General features: G+C 45.7%; 1 protein-coding gene across 1 annotated transcript in view; it reads right to left on the bottom strand.

Moving 5' to 3' along the window:
• LOC130115195 (calsyntenin-2-like) overlaps nt 1–22,114 on the bottom strand; it is a 206,632-nt gene that overhangs the window by 20,929 nt on the left and 163,589 nt on the right. The window contains exons 9-13 of the mRNA XM_056282813.1: nt 17,830–17,992; nt 10,813–10,979; nt 9,089–9,237; nt 4,340–4,551; nt 82–252 (exon numbers count right to left, since the gene is read on the bottom strand). Of these exons, the coding sequence (XP_056138788.1) occupies nt 82–252; nt 4,340–4,551; nt 9,089–9,237; nt 10,813–10,979; nt 17,830–17,992 (862 nt within the window). The remainder of the gene's footprint in view (nt 1–81; nt 253–4,339; nt 4,552–9,088; nt 9,238–10,812; nt 10,980–17,829; nt 17,993–22,114) is intronic.

Consider the following 22,114-nt stretch of genomic DNA (forward strand, 5'->3'; position numbering starts at 1 on the left):
GGCGGTGTGGGTATAAAAATATCTTAGCACATGTGGAAATGACAGAGGTGGGGTTTCTGGGTCATAACTAGTGAGCCCTACCATATATTGACATGCCAGAGGTGGAGTTGGTGGCATCCAGGTGTTTTCCAAGCAGACTGCTCCGGTGCAGTTGGAGGGACTCCTGTTCAGGTCGAAGCTCCTCGCCCAGCACCAGGATATCACAGTAGTCAAGGTTATGGATAATCTCTTCCAGCACCCCTGGCCGATGTGCTGTGTAGACACACACACACACACACACACACACACACACACACACACACACACACACACACACACACACACACACACACACATACACACCACAGATGCTTGAGCAAAGGCTATGTCCACATAAACAGTATCCGACATTACCTCCACTCCTACTTGTGGACTCCAATTATTCCTCAAACTCTCCAAACACAGACAATGTTGTGAGCAGTTGCAGTCTCCCTCCTTTCCCCTGGGCAGCTCCAATCACAGCAGTTGTAGGTGGCTGCTGGGGCCGCTCAAAAGTCTGCTAAGCAATGGCCACGAACACACACAGCAGCTCCCCAGCCTTTTTTCCACCAGTGTGAACTCTCCGGGGAGGATGACTGCCGTGCCCACTTAACAGCCTCCCCACGGAGAGCAAAATGGGGGGTGGCGGGTGGGGTGCTGTCTCGGAGGGGTGGTTGTGGTGATGGGGTATCCGACAGAGACGAGGGGAAAAGTATAGAAAATGGAGAAGAAAGAATGAAGGAGAGGAAGAAAGAATGGAGATGAGAACCACACGCATGCACGTGTATAGGCATGCATGCCAATCATTGCACAGACTGTATATGGTGACCCCAATGAAGGAGGGAAGGGGTGTTTGAATGAGGGTGGAGATTGCGCTGATCAGAGATCTGCTGTGTCTGAGTGGGATGAGCAGCATCTGGAACCAGGTTTGCAAGAAAGGAGCAAAGAGAGAGAGGGAGAGGGAGAAAGAGAGAGAGAGAGTTGGCGGAAGGCTGGGAGTGCAATTGAAGGAGTACAGAAGCACTGAGGGATGGGGGAGGGATGTGTTTTGCATTTGAGTCTAAGGAAAAGAGCAAAAAAAAAAAGAAAGAAAAACTGAAGCAAAATGGGAGAGGGATGTGGGCACTGGGGGCTGAGGTGGAGTAGTCACTGATCACGTGATTATGACATCAACATCAACGCCTCAGAGAAGACAACAGGTGAGGAGCCTGGTGGTGGGTCATCGCAGCAAACCAGATGCAGTACATCGGGTGTGTGGAAATACTTCACTAAAGATGAAACCTGTACTACCGCCACTTAAAAATATGCAAGTCTGTTCTGAAATACAATAAAAGTACAAGTGCCATGCACACTCATCTGGAAAAACATCTGCTAACACAAGCTGCCGAGGAACGATCCAAATCCTCTCGACAGCAGTCAATTAGCGACTTCACCAAACACCCTGCCGTAACAGAGAAAAGAGGGCTGCAAATCAATTTACTGGAGAATTTCATTGTCAAAGATATTGAACCTTTAGCTGCAGCACATGGAGAAGGCTTCAGAGACCTACTTAATGTTGTTTTTTTTAACCTGGCTACGAGGTCCCATCTTACAACACGCTGTGGAATACTATTAAACACCACTACAACAGCCAAGATCGAAAAGCAAAAACAGACTGTGCAGGACTCTGACTGTGAGCAGGCTTAAAGACTTTTTCAGCTTTTTCCTGAAAGTTCAATTTTTCTTTTTTCACACCTAAATGAGAGTTGTAGCGCACATAAATTATTGTTGCATACATTGTTGCAGCCACGTTGCAACCTGTTGTTGTTTCTACTGGTTTCTGTTCTGTGTAAATGACGTGTATGAGCTGTCTGTTGTCAGCATATGCATTAAATTTTGCGAGACTGTCACTTGTTGCAAAGCAGTCCCTTCTCCTGTGGTTTTATTCATGATGTCATCAGGGATTAGCCAAGGTCGAAATGACTTTCATTCCATAACTGTCGACTTTAAAAAAAATCTGAAGTCATGCAACCCCTAGTGGGCACAAGCCAAGATGGGAAGAGGAAGACCGTAAAAACTGTGTCAAGGGCGTCTGGGTAGCGTAGTGGTCTATTCCGTTGCCTATCAAGATGGGGATCCCTGCTTCGAATCCCCATGTTACCTCCGGCTGGTGCCTCTTCAGGGCAGAGGGGGAACTGGGGGGAATAGCGTGATCCTCCCACGTGCTATGTACCCCTGGTGAAACTCCTCACTGTCAGGTGAAAAGAAGGGGCTGGTGACTCCATATGTATCGCAGGAGGCATGTGGTCGTCTGCAGCCCTCCCTGGATCGGCAGAGGGGGTGCAGCAGCGACCAGGACGACTTAGAAGAGTGGGGTAATTGGGCGGATACAATTGGGGACAAAAAGGGGGGGGGACTGTGTCAAAATAAAAACAGTTCTCAGTGTGAAAGATGCCAACTCTAAGATACAGAACAGGTGAAAGTAAGTGGAAAAGAATACAAGAGAGTTGAGGATAAGAGTGAAAGTTTGGAAAAGTAGGCCTCAAAAAGAGAATCAATGAGAGAGAGTGAGAGAGAGAGTGAAAGAGATGGACAGAGAGAGACAATGAACAGAGAGAGAGAGAGAGATGAGGCCAAATCGAGCAGGCTGAATAGAAAGACAAAGGACAGCAGAGGGGTGAGAGGTGATTAACTATAGAGCCCAATGGTAACTTGCTGCACGGGCTTTGAAAGAAAGAAATATGTGACTCATCTCGAATCCTTTAAGCCTTGGAGACTCGAGAGAACAGCAAATCTGCTCATTATGGAACTTCATAGTGCCCTCCTCTCTCCCACCCACTTACACACACACGCACACGCACATGTACACACAGACTCCGTCTTCTCGTTCTCTGGCTTCGAGCTAATCTCTTCCCCCCAGCCGCAGTCTCCATTTCACCAGTGAAAAAGAGCTCTGTCGAGTTCTGAAAGTGATGCGACTTTCTCCTCTCTTCCTCTGCCGCATTACGCACAATGGAGGGCGAAGGCCCCCGTGCTCTGCTTATCTGCTCCTAATTGGCTCTGAGCGGTGGGGCCCAGGCCCAGGCCCCGGCCAGGCTTGGCTGTGCCGCTCCTGCCTCAGCGGTCAGATCACTGGGACGAGTCACCAGGATTTAAATGCCATGCTTATTTGCTGCTGGTCAAGGCGCACCACCATAAGAATTAATTGTCTGATAAGCAGAGGAGGCCTCACTCAGCATGGGTGTCTATGGCTAGATAGGGACAGATGGGGGGGATGCCCTAACAGCTGTGGATGGGCAAATACCGGCCGACCAATACAGCGAGGGGAGCACTATGCATATATACTATTGGCCATGCAAGCAGAGCTGCATGGACCAGAGGATGAGAGCCTACACAGCAAGTTTAGATTAATGTGGGTGGAAAGGTATAAACACATTGCAAACAGCCCCCAAGGGTGTGTATCAGGACCCCAAGGATTAAATATGTGCAAACTCACTGTGCTAAGACACATTCATGCACACTGTCAAACCTGCAACCACAGAGTAAAAAAAAAAGTTGAAATGTTCTCGCCTTCAAATGAGAGCACGCCATGCACAGACATACCCCCTTTTCCCTGGCAAACAGATGGAAGACTGAAATATTTAACATAGATGATTTGCTGTCTCTTGAGGAATTATAAAATGTTAAACATCCTCTGAAGGGGTTTTCAATAGCATTACAGGTGGTACGGCGCAAGGCTAAGGGACTTCATAAATGAGTGAACGCATTATCAATATGAAAGGACTGCTCGAATATTCAGTGATATGTGCTTTTCTGCAGAGAAGAAGTATTATCCAGCTTCTGAGAAGGGAAAGTAACAGAACCTTTCGGAGTTTTTGCCAAAAATAACACACGGCATGTTGGACCAAGGCAAAATTCTACTTGGAAAAATTAAAAAAGTTTCTTTGGGTAATCATATCGCCTAATGAATAGCTTTGATTTATCTGTGTGTGTGTGTGTGTGTGTGTGTGTGTGTGTGTGTGTGTGTGTGTGTGAGAAAGAGAGAGAGAGAGAGACCTTTGCTGTCTTTCCACATTTCTGTATTTTGCTGCACTGTGCCTCAAAGGGGCCCGTTGAAACCCTCTGCTCCTGCTGTGCAGTGTGCTTTATATTAGCTTCACTGGTACAGTTACAGCCCTTTCACTTTTACCCTTTCACTTTTACTTACTTTGACTACATAGTTTCCCCACCCAAGTAATTTTTGCGCATTGAAAAAAAACAAGTCCTGCAGTGCTTATGCAGGGCAGCATCTGGCTGTGGAGGAACCGGTAATACTACAACTGACTAGACACGTGTTTCTTACCTGTGTGATGCGCTGCTGCATCAGCCCTGGTGACGGTGCTGATGATGTGGAGGTCCTGGAACAGGGCCAGGCCCCCTGGCATCCTGAGGTCGGATGCTGGCCGGCTCAGCCTCTCCACCCCGGCTATGGTGATCCTGGGCTCGCTGGGTTGAAGCACCATCACCAGTGCGTCAATGTCTGGAATGGTGATACATGTGTCCTCCCCGAAACACCTGTGATGCAGAGAGGAGGAGAGAATGAGACGTCTGTCACGACAGGCAGTACGTGGCTTTGCTGTGTTAAGATACTGAGGCCTGGCTTCAGAGATTGTGCCTTGTGTCCACTAGCTAAGCCTGGCTGGGACTGGCCATGGTATGGTGGGTTTTGGCGTATGTCTCCAGTGATGATCTCCCTAAGCAAAAGAGCAGCAGGATTTGAAAACAATGAAGACAAATAACATACCTTGAATTAGTGCTGAGCAATAATTCAATATTATTGTTTACTTTTAATGGGATTCGTTCATGATGAATTTTGGATATTACTATATTGTGATACACAATTTTGCTGTCTAAACTGACGATAACAAGAATCCATTACCTAAAAGTTCTCACAAAATGAGGTCGGAAAAATTATTAAATTTGTATAAAGTGCAGTATAATTTGGTTTGAATTTATATCTTAAATTGCTAAAATTCATGTTTGAATTTGAGGAACTTCAGCTGGATTTTTAAACGTATTTTTTTGCATGTCAGCAGAAATTGTGATATACAGACGGGTGGCAAATTAAAGGAAAGACCAACATAAAGTGTGTTAGTGAGGTGTTGGTCCACCATGAGCCTCTAGAACAGCTTCAATGCTCCTTGTCATAGTTTCTACAAGTCTTTGAACTCTACTGGAGGGATGGACACCATTCTTTCTGAAAGGATAGACACCATTCTTCCAAAAGATATTCCCGCATTTGGTGTTTTGATGGTGGTGATGGAGAGCGCTGTCTTAACACGTCGGTCCAAAATCTCCCATAGGTGTTCAGCTGTGTTGAGATCTGGAGAGTGTGAAGGTCATAGCATGATTTACATCATTTTCATCTTCATCAAACCATTCAGTGACCCCTCATGCCCTGTGGATGGCCACATTGTCAACCTGGAAGAGACCACTTCCATCAGTGGCACGGTGGCCCAATGGTTAGCACTGTTGCCTCACAGCAAGAAGGTCCTGGGCTCGGACCTCAGGCCATCCCAGGTCCTTTCTGTGTGGAGTTTGCATGTTCTCCCTGTGTCTGTGTGGGTTTCCTCCGGGTGCTCCAGTTTCCTCCCACCATCAAAAGACATGTATTTTAGGGTTAATACTCCTGTCTGTGCCCCTGACCAAGGCAATAGGAAAAAGAATCGGAGTTGGTCCCCTAGGTGCTGCAGCTGCCCACTGCTCCTATACAATAGGATGGGTTAAATGGACAGAACACATTTTACTGTAACCTACAATGACAAAATAAAGTGGCTTTCTTTGGCTTTCAGGATAGCGATGTTTCATCATAGTATAAAGGTGATCACTCAGAATAACTTTGTATTGATTTACAGTGACCCTTCCCTCTAAGGAGACAAGTGGACCTCCAAATCATGCCAGGAAAATGCCCCCCCACAGCATAAGAGCCCCTGGACCCTCTCACTGTAGGGGGCAAACGTTCAGATTTTTACTTTGTCACCCATCTGTATATTGTGTAAAATTCCCTATGATTATTGTAATAATATTTCTCATATTGCCCCGCACTACCTTGAGCTATCATTTCTCTCAGAGACCTATAGACATTAACACACAAACAAAAAATCCATGAAAACAAGCTCATGCAGACATCCTACTCAAACATCACTGTGTTAGTTGATGTTCAGAGAAAGGATAAAGAACGCAGATTGCACATCAATCAAAAGGAAAACGTAAATCATCACAAGAGAAGGCACGAGAGAGATGGAAAGAGATAGAGAAATATATTAGAAGAAGAAAGATGACAGTTAAGTGAGGGAAGCGGTGAAAGCTAGCAATTCAGAGATGTTTTTACAACTCACTGTGGCCTTTCAAGCACACAAACATCTATCAGCAGGGAAAGACATCAATTATAATTTTTTTCTCTCTCCCCTGTAGCTCAGTAGAGATTGATAGGGAGGAATAATAACATCTTTTATTTTTTTCTTGCATAGGAAGCCGAGTTGTAAACATAAACAAACAAGGTAATGGTTGCTATGCATTTCATATTTTCTCAATTCACACGCCGATGATGCAAGCGTTGCACTGCAGAAATCCTCACGGTGAATCTGGCCCCGGCCTCTTCTTTGTTTCTCTCACTCCCTCGTACCCGTCACCCTCTCACTTCCTCTCTTTCTCATGCTCACGTTCTCTCTTGCCCGCGTCTCTCTCCCTCTCTCTCAGTCTGGTGTCTAAACCCGTGTTTTGAAACAAACAGGTTTACAGGCATAGTGTAATCTCCCCTCCTCTCCCCGGCGGCGATCACCAGTGGTTGTGTTTCTGTTTGTTGCTCAGGCACTAAGCCATTGTTGTGAGCAGTGGGAGAGACATACTCAGTGATGCAAGGAGACGGCTGCGTGGGCCGTGCAGCGGCAAAAGCCTGGACTCCATCCAACTTAATTATAAAGAAATATGACAAGGGAGCCTAAAAGGCCTTTGTGAAGATTAGCGCTAGTTACTTTTATTTTTCTCGATGCCTCGCCGTAATTGCGGTTATTAGGCGTCAGCATAAAAAAAAACATTTAATTGTGTTTCGAGGAATTAATTAAGGTGTAAATTATTTGTGTACAACGATACTGACCCTTGCGGGTAAAGGAACATTTTCAGTTTGCTGGAAATTGGCATGGCAGGAGTTGCTGACTTGGCATGGCAGGGGGGCGATGATCTGGCTCTCAGGGTGTAACTAATGAAGATGCTGATTATTATTATTATTTTTTTGGTGACTTCTGGATTGAGTTCTAAAACCAACAAATTGGTGGCTAATTCAGCCGTGTTATCAACAAGATACTACAAGGCGTTTTGGATGGACACCAGGCTTGTGTAAGTAACACTTACACGCTGTCACCACACTCCCCCATGAAGGGTTCCCTGTTGTGTGTGTGTCTCATACACACACACACACACACACACACACACACACACACACACACACACAGACACAACATACTATTCCCATGCCAACAGTCTGGAAGAAAGAAAACTTTATTAAAACAACATTTAGTATCAACGTAAGTTTAGCCATAATTAACATAATGTATTCCTTGATAATTGGTGTGCCTGGAGCAAAAAAGACTACGCACACGCACACGCACACACACACACACACACACACACACACACACACGCACACACACACACGGAGCCAGACCATGAGCCGCTCCCCCTGCTGTGTCAGTTGAGGATCTTGGGCCTGCGGCATTGCATCAAACCCAACAAGGAGGCGGAGACCAGACCCCTAGGGCTGTGCTGCAGGGGTTGACACATATTTAAAACAAGCATGAATATTAATGAGCCCCCGACATGGGAGACAGTTACACAATACCATCCAGCTCATCTCTCTTTCTATCACTCTACCACCCTCTCTCTCGCCCTCCCTAAGTTTCTCACTCCACGTCTTTCACTCACTCCCCCTCAGTCCTCTGGCAAAACCTAGACAGAATTATTAATATGTGACATAAAGATATGAAAACTGGCCCCAGGTGGCGACAGGGAACAGAAAACGGTGGATTAAAGTAAAGGGAAAGTCATTATAGAGGAGGAAAGAAAGGGAGGGAATGACAAAACACATATCAGCCAAACCATGTAATGCACCGAATAGTTGTAGAGGACTCAAGAGCGAGCTGAAGAGAGAGGGCTGAGTTATCATAGCACCTGGAAGAGTTAAGACACAGTTTTAAACTCCCCCATAGTATCACAGGTAGATGTGAAGAGAGGGTGAAAGAGAGAGAGAGTGAGAGTGAGAGAGAGAGATGGGAGGATAGAAATGCATGTAAAGGTATGTGTGAACAGACAGGATTCTGCACAGGGTGAGACTGAAGAAGGGAAAAGCAGACTAAAGGATGCAAAAAACAAACAAAGAGGGGGCGTCTGGGTAGCGTAGCGGTCTATTCCGTGTAGCATAGCGGTCTATTCTGTTGCCTACCAACACGGGGATCACTGGTTCTAATTTGGTCGGGTGTCCCTCCAGATACAATTGGCTGTGTCTGCGGGTGGGAAGCCAGATGTGGGTGTGTGTCCTGGTTGCTGCACTAGCACCTCCTATGGTCAGTCGGGGCGCCTGTCCAGGGGGGAAGGAGAATTGGGGGGAATAGTGTGATCCTCTCATGCGCCACGTCCCCCTGGTGAAACTCCTCACTGTCAGGTGAAAAGAAGCGGCTGGTGACTCCCCATGTATCGGAGGAGGCATGTGGTAGTCTGCAGCCCTCCCCCAGATCGACAGGGGGGGCAGAGCAGCGACCTGGATGACTCAGAGGAGTGGGGTAATTGGCCAAAATTTGATTAGGGAGAAAAAGGGGGGGGGAAAAACAACAACAAAGGGGGTGAAATACAGAAGAGTAAAATGTAAAAAAATAAATATAAAGTGCCTCAAAGGAATGAAGCAAAAGCGGAAGAAAACGAAACAAAGGAAAGACAGAAAAAAACAAAAACACAGAGTGAGGCGGTAATAAAGGGGGGAATCCACAAACAAGCAGCTAAACGGCCAAAGCTGAGAACGTGGTGGGAAGCGGTGGGGTGCTGATGGGGTTGTCGTCCTTACTGGACTGCAGTGGAGATGTGCAGGCGCCGAATGCCCGGCGTAGGGAACTGGCGGGAATTGATGTAGGAAACCTTCCGCACGGCAGCATTCATGTTCTCCAAGTCTTCCCCTTCCATAACCAGGATGGACTGGGCCGGGTTGAAATGGAACTGATGAGAGAGAGAGAGATAGAGAGAGAGAGAGAGAGAGAGAGAGAGAGAGAGAGAGAGAGAGAGAGAGAGAGAGAGACATTGACAGTAGAATGAGAGGGCTTTAAAATATTCCAAGGAGTCAGTAAATATATTAGACTCAATAATATTCTCAGTCTCTTTCCCATGTGCTTCACAGATAATACCAATATCATTCTAATGTATCCAAAAAACCCACATGGCATGTAATTGCTTTTATGATAAACCACTGAATGAGCAAATGGCAGAGGATTAGTTGTGACAATTAAAATGTCTGTGAGACAAAAATCAAGGAATCAAAATTGTCCTGAGGGCTTTGCTGTGTGTATACCACGTGTGTGTATGTGTATATGTAAGTGTGTGTGTGTGTGTGCATGTATTTTTCTGTGTGTGTGCTGTATTTCTATCCTTCCTCACTTCCACTACTGTTATTCTGCTCTGATTGCACTGTGCTAGCCCTCCACCTGCTCAGCTAAACGCTGTCCTTAAGCCTCCTGTGGACTTACGGGAGCCAGATGCACAGGCAGCTAAGAAGAAAATGAAATAGCTCTCAAAAGATAAACTGGACTCACCGTTCAGAGCTTTACCTCCCTCAAGGTCCCTTACTTACTCCCTTCTCTCCTCCAGCTTTCTCTCTCTCTCTCTCTCTCTCGACTCTTACTTCTATCCTCCCTAACTCATTCCGACACCCCCTATAGACCACCACGCATCTCAAAAGGCTGGTAAGATGTCATGGCTCGTACAACACCAGAAGCTATGAGAAAAGTGAAAGTGAAAGGTAGACACAAAGAGAAACAGAGAGGTGGGGGTGGGTTATAAAGAGAAGAAAATAATGGAGCAGGTGGTCAAAAAGGGATTGGGAGACGGTGAGTGAAAGAGACAGATACAGTGGATAGATAGATAGACAGACAGACATATGGACAGACAGACAGAATAACAGAGTCAGAGGAAGAAAGAAAAAAGGGGTTAGGGAGCCATGGGGTTAAAACAAACCCTCATCCATCTCCCGCGTCCTCTATCTTTCCCAGTGCAGGGAGATGGATTAGCCAAGCCAGTGAAAGGAAAAGAACGAGAGAGAGAGAGAGAGAGAGAGAGAGAGAGAGAGAGAGAGAGAGAGAGAGAGAGAGAGAGAGAGAGAGAGAGAGAGAGAGAGAGAGAGAACAGAGTGAGAGAGATGGTGGAAGAAGAATTTGGAGGGGGCCGAATGGTGACCTGACAGTTATTCTAAGAAACAGCACCCATCATTTCTGTCAGTTGGAATATTATATCAAACTATTTACATAGGACATTTTGAACACACTATTTGAATTAAGTGAAAATGCACAAATTAAAAGACAGGTAATGATAAAAGGAAATAGACTGAACAGATCAATGCATAAAACTAAAAAAAGTAATAAAATAAAGAAGATATAATAGAAGAATAAAATAGATTGACGTGAATCTAACTAAAATCAATTAAATCAGAGCAGAACTGATCAATAATATACATCAATATGGGGGATATGGGTCAAAGTGTTTGTGTTGTATGTGTGTGAGAGAGAGAGAGCGAGAGAGCACCTTAATGCTCTTATCCAGGCTCTCCAGGGAGTTGATATCCAGGCCCTCCTTGCAGGCCTGCAGACAGGAGATGACCTTCTGGCTCTCAATCTTCCCCGGTCGGATGGTCAGGCCAGACAGGCTGCCTCGGAAGTACTGCGTGAACCGTGGTTTTGTCACCTCACCACCTACAAAAACACACATATGTAAATGCCAAACATGCGAACAAACAGCCCACAGAATGGACCTTGAGTGGTTCATGTTAAGGTCCATTTGACTTGATTTTGGGAATGGCACAGTGGCGCAGTGGTTAGCATGGTCGCCTCACAGCAAAAAGGTCCTGGGTTCAAACCCCGGGGTTGTCCAATCTTGGGGGTCATTCCAGGTCATCCTCTATGTGGAGTTTGCATGTTCTCTCCATGTCTGTGTGGGTTTCCTCCGGGTGCTCCGGTTTCCTCCCACAGTCCAAAGACATGTAGGTCAGGGGAATCGGCCATACTAAATTGTCCCTATGTGTGGGTGTGTGTGTTTTGGCCCTGTGGTGGACTGGCAGCCTGTCCAGGGTGTCTCCCCGCCCGCCGCCCAATGACTGCTGGGAGAGGCTCCAGCAACCCGCGACCTCAACTGGAATAAGCAGCTTGGATAATGGATGGATAGATGACTCGACTTCTTTTCTGCTCACTTCCATATTTCACCTTCTCTCTTACAGTGGCTACCACTGAGGTGCTTTGTGTTTGGAATTCAATTTCTGAATGGCCCCTTCGAGGATGCCTATCATGTAATATTCATTCAAGCTTTCATTCATTCATTTGCCATACCGATTTAATCCCCACAATACCCACTGAAGTCTATCCCAGCAGGCATTAAATGGAAGGCTTAGGGATCCCCTGGACAAGGCTCACACACATAGTCATTATGGGCAAATTAGAGTCCAGCAATTCAGTTTGGGATTACAGTAGGAAACCAGAGTATCCAGCAGAGATCCATACAAACAGGAAGAATGGGAAAAACTCCATAGAAAAAGGCAGAGCTGAAAAGCAGCACTCTCTTGCTGGGAGGCAACAGCCCCAACTGCTAAAACACCATGCCTCCATTATAAAGATAACAGTGCAATGCTTTTTTTTCATGGGGGGGTATGGATTGCAATATTAAAGAACAAAAAGAATTACATAATTTCACAGTATATATGCAGCTTTACCTTTCAAAGCCCCATTTGTAAGAATTTGCCTTAGAAATGAGGCAGTTGTCCGAGAAGTAATCACACTAGGCTAAATTATATTATCCGTCAGATGTGCTATAATAGTTTTCTTTCAAAAAAAAGTGGACATTGCACACTTTTGCTCCCAATTAAGCAATAAAAGTTCTAGCCCAAGGGGCGCCCGGGTGGCGTGGCGGTCTATTCCGTTGCCTACCAACACGGGGCTCTCCGGTTCAAATCCCCATGTTTACGTCCAGCTTGGTCGGGTGTCCCTACAAACACAATTGGCCATGTCTGTGGGTGGGGAGCCTAATGTGGGTATGTGTCCTGGTTGCTGCACTAGTGCCTCCTCCGGTCGGTCGGTCGGTCGGTTGGTCGGTCGGGGGGACTGTGGGGAATGGTGTGATCCTCCCATGCGCTACGTCCCCCTGGTGAAACTCCTCACTGTCAGGTGAAAAGAAGCGACTGGTGACTCCCCATGTATCGGAGGAGGCATGTGGTAGTCTGCAGCCCTCCCCGGATCGGCAGAGGGGATGGAGCAGTGATTGGGACGGCTCAGAAGAGTGGGGTAATTGACCAAGTACAATGGGGGGGTTCTGGCCCAACATAACTGATAGGCCCAGTTTATCCAACATAGCATCCTTTGTGATATGACTATTGCACGTGTGTGTATTGTGATGTTGATTCTGAAATGATATACTGCTTAGCCCCAGTAACGATAACACCCTCTATATATTATTACTGTAACTGTATGGAGCAGAGTGTTTCTAAAATTGAGCGTGATTGTTCGGTCAACCCACTTTTGGCTGAATGTAAGAAAAGAAAGAAGAAAGAAAGTCTTTTTTTTCTCATTGTACAGGTTACAATGACATTAGATCTCTGCATTTAACCCATCCTATTGTATAGGAGTAGTGGGCAGCTGCAGCACCCGGGACCAACTCCAGTTCTTCTTTCCTTTGCCTTGTTCAGGGACACAGACAGGAGTATTAACCCTAACATGCATGTCTTTATGATGATGGGAGGATGATGGGAGGAGCACCTAGAGAAAACCCATGCAGTCATGGGGAGAACATGCAAACTCCACACAGAAAGGACCTGGGACAGTCTGGGGTTCGAATCCAGGACCTTCTTGCTGTGACGCAACAGTGCTAACCACTGGGCCACCGTGCCATCCATAGGTCAAGTTCAACACATCTGAAGAGTGTTCCCTGATCCCTATAAAGGCCAATATCATCAAGAACCTCAAAACACTCAATTTAAAAGGTTACCGGCACTGATTATCAAAATGTTCAACCTTCCTATTCTTTTTTCTGTTTTTCATTTCTTCCCTCCCTTCTATCTCCCATGGCCTCCTCTCCCCTCTCCTGCCTTCCACTGTTATCTTTATTGTCTCACCCGTTTCCTCATCCCTTGTCCTCCCATCCCCTCCCTAATTCTGGTCACATCTTCCTCCCCATGTCCTTCCCTCACTTAAGATGTCCACCTATCTTCTCTGTCCCACTCTGACAGATGTTATCAATTTAGACTCCAGCCAGAGGATCCGCTTGGGGCCCCCAGATAGAGAAGGAAGAAAAAAAAGCAGAGGGAGAGCGAAGGAAAAGAAGGGTTATTGAGACGCATCAGAGCGGGAAGGATATGGGCGATAAAGCCGCTGATTTCCCTACTTTACAGAGGCTGGTTTTAACATGGTGTCAGCTCTCTGTGCCACTCCTTCCTCATTCTCTACCACATTGTCCTTCCTTACTATCATTTACTCCATCCGTCTCTACAAGAACAGCAGACAAGACTGTGCAGAGGTGCATGTTTGTGCAAGTGGCAGCATTGATGGAAGTTTGAGAGGTCAAGCATCGGAGTGAGTGATTAAGTGACTGAGGGAGGGGAAGGAAAAAGACGAGAGTGCATTGCCCCTTGCTGTCTGATGGTTATGCACTTCACAGCACCGCAGCACTCCTGCAGATCAAAGAGTAAATACAGGTTGACTGTGTTAAAACCGCACAGCAAGCACCTACTCTCACAGGGAAAGAAAGAACGATAGAGGGCAACCCTTCGGTTTGAAAAAAAAAGGGGGGGGGTGAAAACAAACAGACGCTCTCTGCACCAGTGAGATGCTGCGCTCTGACGATGCTGGTAGACATGCTAACAAGCCTGCAGCAGACAAGAGTGGCAGCTGATCACTAACACATTTTGAACCCATTGAGATTTCTTTAATTCACACTGCCGTCTACTGGTATACTATATTTTCTATAATTACTTTTGCCCCACCTCTCCATTGTTATAGTGTTTTGAAACCATGCCAATTTCAACAGAGATTTAGCTCTAAAAAGTCTCAATGAGTATTTCTATAAAAGAACAAAGGCGCCCTTACATGTCTTTTTACACTAGCTCCCAGGTGCTGTCAGCATTAAGTTCAAAACCTTGCTGTTGGCTTTTCAAGTGGTGCAAAGAACTACACAGAGGTACTCGAAAACCCATTTTAACATGTACACTCCTGCTTGCTCTCTTCACCCTGCTTGTCAGGATCTACTATCCAAGTCCAGTTCAAGAGGGCCAAGGTCTACATCCAGACATTTCTCTCAGCTGGCTCCCAAAATGGTGGAAAAAAATCTCCCTTCCCCATCAGGGGCACAGGCTCACTTGTCTCATTCAAGAAAGGACTAAACATTTCCTTTTTCCAGGCCTTACTTAATCCCCCAGATGGTCTATAAGCATCACTGTTATACTGATTTGTGGCATTGTCCAGCTAATGTGGAGTCTCTCTATTACTGGTGTCACTATTGGTGATGTGCACTCTTGGCTGTGTCATGGTGACTGTTTAGTAAGTTGACACACAAACACATCTGCTAGTCACTGGCTCTCTTGTAAGTAGCTTTGGACTTTGGATGAAAGTGTCTGCTATCTCAGAACATGTTAATGTAAATATAAACCAACAAATGCAGTCAAAGAAGGTTGAATCCACTCAACTGGACTCAACGTTTATTGATGTTCCGTCACTCATCTAAGTGACATCTTCAGTCTAAACTGACAGCAGGTATCCCTACCCTTATAAACAATACAGTTGCATACGGACCGAAACCAATGGCCCGTTTCATATGCAAATATGGGCGTGACCATTAACTAGAATTTCAATAGCCATGTGTGCTATTCACAGAGGATTTGGGAATATTTGCAATCACAGCATTGTAAGATGGTGACAGATGTACTCTTAGCCCGCCCCCGGGATGGTCGTTCCCGCTTAACATATAGCGCCTCTCCAGGGGTCTGCTGTTATAGTAGCATTCCATCAGTTCCAGGTTCTCGGCCCTTATCCATAAATGTTGACTGTTCCAGAAGCCCGTTTCTAATCAAGTTACCCTGGTTCCCCAATAACTAATGCAGCCCTAATTAACCCGAGCGACGTCCAAGCCAGTATGACTCTATTCATGTTATTCTCACTCATATCCGAGTTAGCTGGCTTGTATAGCATTAGGAGTCTAAGCCACGGATTTTTACTGAAGACTTGTCCCAATTGGGGTTTGAACCCTCGATTTCCGACATGGAAAGCCGACATTCTTACCTACTGAGCCATCCAGCAGTCGCTTCAGATTGAAGAGGTGGTTTAGATGAGTGATGAAATGTATCTGTCAATAAACGTTGTGTCCAGATGAACTGATTCAACCTTCTTTGATTTTCTTACCTGGATTATTGAGCATGCATAAAGACAACAAATGCAGCCCTTCTAATTGTACGGTAAGCTTTCCGTTTTAAAGCCTACTTTAAAAAGAAAGAGACAACTTGGAGAAAACTCCAAGAACAATGAGGCTCCAGATGTCTGAAGTCACTTTCACAGAAACACAAGCTAATCTTTGCAACACTCACGCCTGTTAATGCCGAGTGCTTTAAAAAAGGCAATCTGCTGTGGCTAATGGCTTGTGTTAAGATATCAGGATCGCCTTTACAACCCTTTACTGAGGCTTAGCCCCCCCCCCCCAACAGTCTCTGAACGCTCATCTATTCAAGGCCCTTTTAATCCTCCGAAAGGCTTGCAGTGTTCAATGAAATAGATAGGTGGGGGAGGCGGGGTGTCACAGCAGATGAAAAGGACTTGAGATGACCCTCTCTTGCCCCTGCAGAAAAAGATAAATCTTGACTCTTTATCTAAGGCAAAGCATCATTAAGCACACTGATTCCCTCATTTGGGTTATCAAAGCAACAATGTGCTTTTACGCCATGAAAATATGACCTTTCTCTCTTGCCATTGAGTCAATTCATGCAATTGATTTAGGAGACAGTTACACTGTGTATTATCATTCAGATTGGATCCACAGCTTATCAAAGACATTATTGGAAGGCCTTAATCACACTGGGCCTCATTTGTCAATCGTTTGTACGTACAAGTTTGTTCTTACACCCCCATGGGATTTTTTTTAGCCCTGAACTTTGTCTCTCAGACCAGTGTAGAACCTGGCTAACTCCTGAATTTAGACACTAATTGGCTAATGCTGATGTCTTTGCAGGTCTGGGTGACTCATCGCAAGAGGTAGACAATAGATGCTAGGAGGAAGGAATTAGAAATAACCATCAGGCGTTGCTGCTGCCTGTCAGACAATCGGGAGAGCTAAAACAAAAACAAACAAAAAAAATCCATGGGTGTGTAAGAACAAATTTGTATATACAAATGACCGATGAAAGAGGCCCATTGTTTAGTCAAGTCAAGTCAATTTTATTTGTATAGCCCATTATCACAAATTACAACATGTTTTGCTCTCTTAGACTCTAGTATTTCTGGGTGTTGGGTAGCATAGCAGTCTATTCTGTTGCCTACCAACACGGGGATTGCCGGTTTAAATCCCCATGTTACTTCCGGCTTGTTCGGCATCCCTACAGACACAATTGGCTGTGTCTGTGGGTGGGAAGCCAGATGTGGATATGTGTCCTGGTTGCTGCACTAGCGCCTCCTCTGGTTGGTCGGGCACCTGTTTGGGGGGGGGGTAGCATGATCCTCCCACGCGCTATGTCCCCCTGGTGAAACTCCTCACTGTCCGGTGAAAAGAAGTGGCTGGCGACTCCACATGTATCGGAGGAGGCATGTGGTAGTGAGCAGCCCTCCCCGGATTGGCAGAGGGGGTGGAGCAGCGACCGGGATGGCTTGGAGAGTGGGGTAATTGGACAGGTACAATTGGGGAGAAAAAAGGGGAAAAAATCCCTCCCAAAAAAGTATTTCTTAGAATCTCACTTGTTTGCACAGGGAAGCATTATTCTAGCAGTAATGCACTAAAGCCAGCTATTACACTTTTAGGTATAACAACTTTAATGTTCTGTTTCATTACTTGCTCTCATCCTTGTTACATGAAAATCATACCTGCCACCACAGTGACTTTCATCAACATCACCTTGACCATCATCATCATTATCAGCATCATCATCATCATCATCATTAATCATTAAGCTCCTCCTTCTCAAGCCCTGGACAGACTATGTGACTTTTATAATTGCATCAGACCAGGAACCACTCACTCAATGATAAAATTTCGCATATTTCTAGTCGTTCAAACCCTAGAGGGACACACACAATGTTTTTTTTTTAAAGCTGACACTACACAAGCTAAGACTCGAGACTTGTTTAGAAAAAAAAAATCAAAAATTTTTTTCCCCCGACTGGTCAAAGGCCAGATCTGCAGGCAAGCCATTTGAATCTTAAACCCCAGCAAACTAAAAGACAGCGTGTGCCAACTGTCCATGGTAACCTGCCCCTTTTTTTGTGCAGACCGGTGCAGAACCGCCAAGATCTTGAAAATCAGTCCTGATGGCCAAATTGAAGTGATAATTGGTCTTTAAATTGTCCAGTGTGTTCCCAGCTTTACCTTGCCAGCAGGCGCCCACTGTCAGCTGCACATCAATCTGGGACGGGTGGATAGGCCAATCGTCTGTGACCAGGTAGGGGTCATAGGTCACTCCGTCCACGTAGAGCGTGACCACGGGAAACTCCACATTGATTACGTAGTAATGCCATTCCTTGTCACAGATCTGACAGAGAGAGAGAGAAAGAGAGAGAGAGAGTGTGGGAGAGAGAGAGAGAGAGAGAAATTGATCATAACACTTCTCCAAAATTAGCTGATTGACTGTTCAAACTAACTAATTGATTTGACAGCAGTCTACTGAGTGTTGAGACTGGCTGCAAGCCCCTTGGTTTTTTCCTTTGGATGTTTTCCAACACAGGGGGCTCCTGAACTTGGGGAAAAAACTTGAGTGATGCTTATCATTACGTAGTTGCTGAGCCGTTTTAATTGGCCTTCTGTTGGGGAGGGGAGGGGGTGATGGTAGCGGTTGGAGTCCTCTGGGGCACAGGGTTGTGCAGAGATAAAACTCAAACTCCAACCCACGTGCGTGCACGTGCACACACACACACTTTCCTATACTTGTGAGGACCATCATCAGTTACTAAAGACATTCCTTTGCTCCTAACTCAAACCTTAACCATCAGAATTACATGGCTAACATTAACCCTTACCCTAACCTTAACCTAATCCTCATTCACCCTAAACCCAAGACCAAACCCTAAAACAGACCCTTGAAGAAGTGAAGACTGCCTAAAATGTTCTCACTTTGCAAAAATGTTGTCACTCAGGGTTAAAAATTTATATTGGTCCTTGTCATGCACTGGCACATGCACATGCGCATTCACACACACATACACACATTATGCAATCAGTGTTTCAGTGTTCTTTAGATCAATCTTGAGGACAGGGGGATGGTCAGGAAGTTTGGAACAGATGTGCCCTTCCCTACTCCTGCAAGCCCGTCTGTCTATCTTTCTTTCTGTCCGTCTGTCTTACATAAATCACTTACTGACAACTACTGCTTGGACTTCCATGCAAAAAAAAAAAGAAAAGAAAAAAAAAGATGCACACAATTCTGTGTCACACACACACACAAACACACACACACACCCCCCCCTGCAGAGTGGCAGACACAAAGACAAGAACGAAGGTTGGCAGATGGTTACATGCCCATGCCTGCACAAACAAATGACACCGGAGTGAACTGACAAGTCTTATCTTCTGCTTTTCTCTGGCTGTTTGCACACTTGCAGTATTGAACCAGGCTGGCAGACCCAACAAACCTCTAACTTTCCACCATGCTCTCTGTTGCTTTGTCTCCTCATGCTCTCACCAACTCTCCCACCTCTCACTTTTTCTCTCTCAAGACCTTTTCAAACTTACATTGCGTAACATTGGCTTTTCTGGCACCGTCGGTGGTTTTCCCGGTTCATACACACAGTTTCTATCTGTAAGATTTTCCGATAGCACTTGTTCACACATAGCAGAACATTGCCTTCTGTCCCCTTACACCCCACTCCTGTAGGATGACTTTTATATTAAAAACTATGGCATCTCTAACTGTGCCGCACATCGATCTCATCTTCTGCTTGCAATGAAAGCAGCTCTCTTATTTCTGGGTTGGCCCAGTTTCCAGATATCTTTGAATTTGCTCTTACTTTCACTGGTTTACAAACAAATCTCTCACTTCAGACAAATGCCTACTGTGAGCAAGCTGCAGAAGCGCTCTCTCCAGTTTGGTTCACTTGCTCCCATCAAAGCATTTTTAGTTAAGATTGGCCTAACGCTTCCCGTGCTTTACACAGCAACTTTGCAGCTTTTGTGGGAACTATTGTCATCCAGAAATATTTTCGGATAGAGGTCTTGAGCCGGCAAATTGCCGTTACAGCTTTTCTGGAACATCGACTCTGGCTCGGGTTCATGCACGACCACAATGCTGAAAATTGCCTGAAGACTTAGGGGCTAGGCTGCATGTGGGAAAAGTCTTTTTTTTTTCTCTTTCTTTTCCTCGAGTTAGAATGGTTTTGTCTGTGCCTTACACCGATTGAAGAAGCTTTAAAACACAGCCTGTTTAATCTGTCCTGAAACACGGCTGTATTCTGCAACTCTACAGCATGGCTCCAACTCACCCTGTATTTTAATTGGATACGGAAAGCTACAGTTCTCTTCCTCTTTGTCCCTCAGCCTTTTGCTCTCTCTCGCTGGGTTTAAGGCTAAATAGCTTCTTGGGACTGGATCTCACCTCTTCCTTCTTGGCCTTCACCTTTTCATATTAAAAATGAGCCGGCTTTGAATAGTTAGCCTTGGGTAACATCTCATTTTCTGGTGAAGTATGCTCCGCACTCAGCCTACCATACTCTGTTAGTGCAGCAGAAGGGAGCTGTAATCAGTCTAGTTCATTTTCACTGCCATTGAGGTGTGATGCACAACATCTGGCCCATTGGTAATCACACCGCACAGCTGTTTGACGCATATGCGGAATATGACTCTACCAAGTGGTTGCCTTCATCGATAGGAGATTGTCTTGTTGTGGTTTAGACGGTGTCTCTGATGGGATTGATAGTGATGAAGTGGCGCTAGATTTACTTCGGACATTGCAGCTTAGGATTTCAGGACATGTCTGTAAACACACATGCACATGTGCACGTGCACACACACACACACACATAATACCCCACAATGAGTGAGTAGATAGAGAATGCCATCCCACCCCATGCACGATTGGATGACTCTGTGTCTAAGGCTGTATCCTTGGCTTTCATGCAGATCTCTGCTCACTTAGGAGCAGAGCTGCTAGTGGAAGACTTCCTTTACTGGGCTTCAACGTGGAGATGACAGCCGACTGCTCCCAGAGGACTCGCAGATTGCTTGGGGTGGGATGGCAGATGGAGACCCCCCCCCCCTAGGGGAGGTGGGGTGAGAAGGTGAGGGGATTAACAATGTGAGGATGACTGCCAGCTCCCTCCGCAGATTGTCACACATGCCAGAGCAGTTATTTTAGAATGTATTGGAGGATTTATAACTACAGGGCACGCGTGTTAACGCATATGCTCGTGTGCCCACGTGTCAGAGATGTGACAAGACAAGGCGAGAGGGAGTGCGAGTTGATTTGCTTTGGGATAATTAGTTTTTCAGTATTCATGTTAGTAACCATCTTGTTTTGTTTTTTTATCTTTATTTCTCCAGCGTCCAACAGGCAGCTGTCAGTTTTGGCAAATTCATTAGCGCAACAACATCTAAAGATCTGCATGCACAAGAAGCTAAGGCATTTAATGAGATGGTTGTAAGTAAATAAAGACAGTTAGTTTTAAAGCGCGTTAAGCAGCTGATGAATCTAGTTGACTGCGCCACAGCCAGACTCCTTGTCAGAAAAATGATTAGAGCTTGGGAGAACAGGTGCACTGCTTTGCTTGGGAGGCTGCCAGTTAGATGCAGATGGGAATTCTTTGTGACTTGATCTTTATATGTGTGTGTGTGTGTGTGTGTGTGTGTGTGTGTGTGTGTGTGTGTGTGTGTGTGTGTGTGTGTGCATGTGGAATCAGAATCCGAGCCTTGAGCTCTGCCTTGGCACCGGAAATAGCTCAGGGATGTATCTGTTATGACAGTGACTTAGAGTTACAGCCTACAGAGGTATGCCACCAGGCACTGGCTCTGCATGTGAGAGACACATGCACAGAATGTCAGAGATGGAGAGAGAGACAGAGACAGAGAGAGAGAGAGAGAGAGAGAGAGAGAGAGAGAGATATTCAACAGGTATACACCACCTGTAATTATACACACACACACAGATAACACAGGACTGTCACACACAAACTCACATGTTCACACATCAATCCACTACGGTGAGTTAAAAGTTAAAGTTTAGCAGATGTTGTTTGGATTGCAGCGACTCATGAAAGCAAAGAGGAGAGTTTCCTTCTCACACATCTCCCTTCTCTGTGTCTGCCATATGCAAATTGACAGACAGGAAACAAAATATATAAATAACCACGCAAGCAAAGGAGAGCCAGGGAGAGAAACAACCAAAGGACAGAGAGAGAGCGAGCGAGCGAGAGAGAGCGAGCGAGCGAGAGAGAGAGAGAGCGCGAGAGAGAGAGCGAGAGAGAGAGAGAGAGAGAGAGAGAGAGAGAGAGAGAGAGCGAGCGAGAGAGGAATGAGGGAGACAACAACAAAAGTACATCAAAAAGGTCTTTGGATTTGGATGGTGAGGTACACAGAGAAAGAGAGAGAATAAGTTGAGAGAGAGAGAGAGAGAGAGAGAGAGAGACAGACAGAGAGAGAGACAGACAGAGGCAGATAGAGAGATGTA

This window comes from Lampris incognitus, chromosome 7, assembly GCF_029633865.1.
Source record: "Lampris incognitus isolate fLamInc1 chromosome 7, fLamInc1.hap2, whole genome shotgun sequence".
Taxonomy (NCBI): domain Eukaryota; kingdom Metazoa; phylum Chordata; class Actinopteri; order Lampriformes; family Lampridae; genus Lampris; species Lampris incognitus.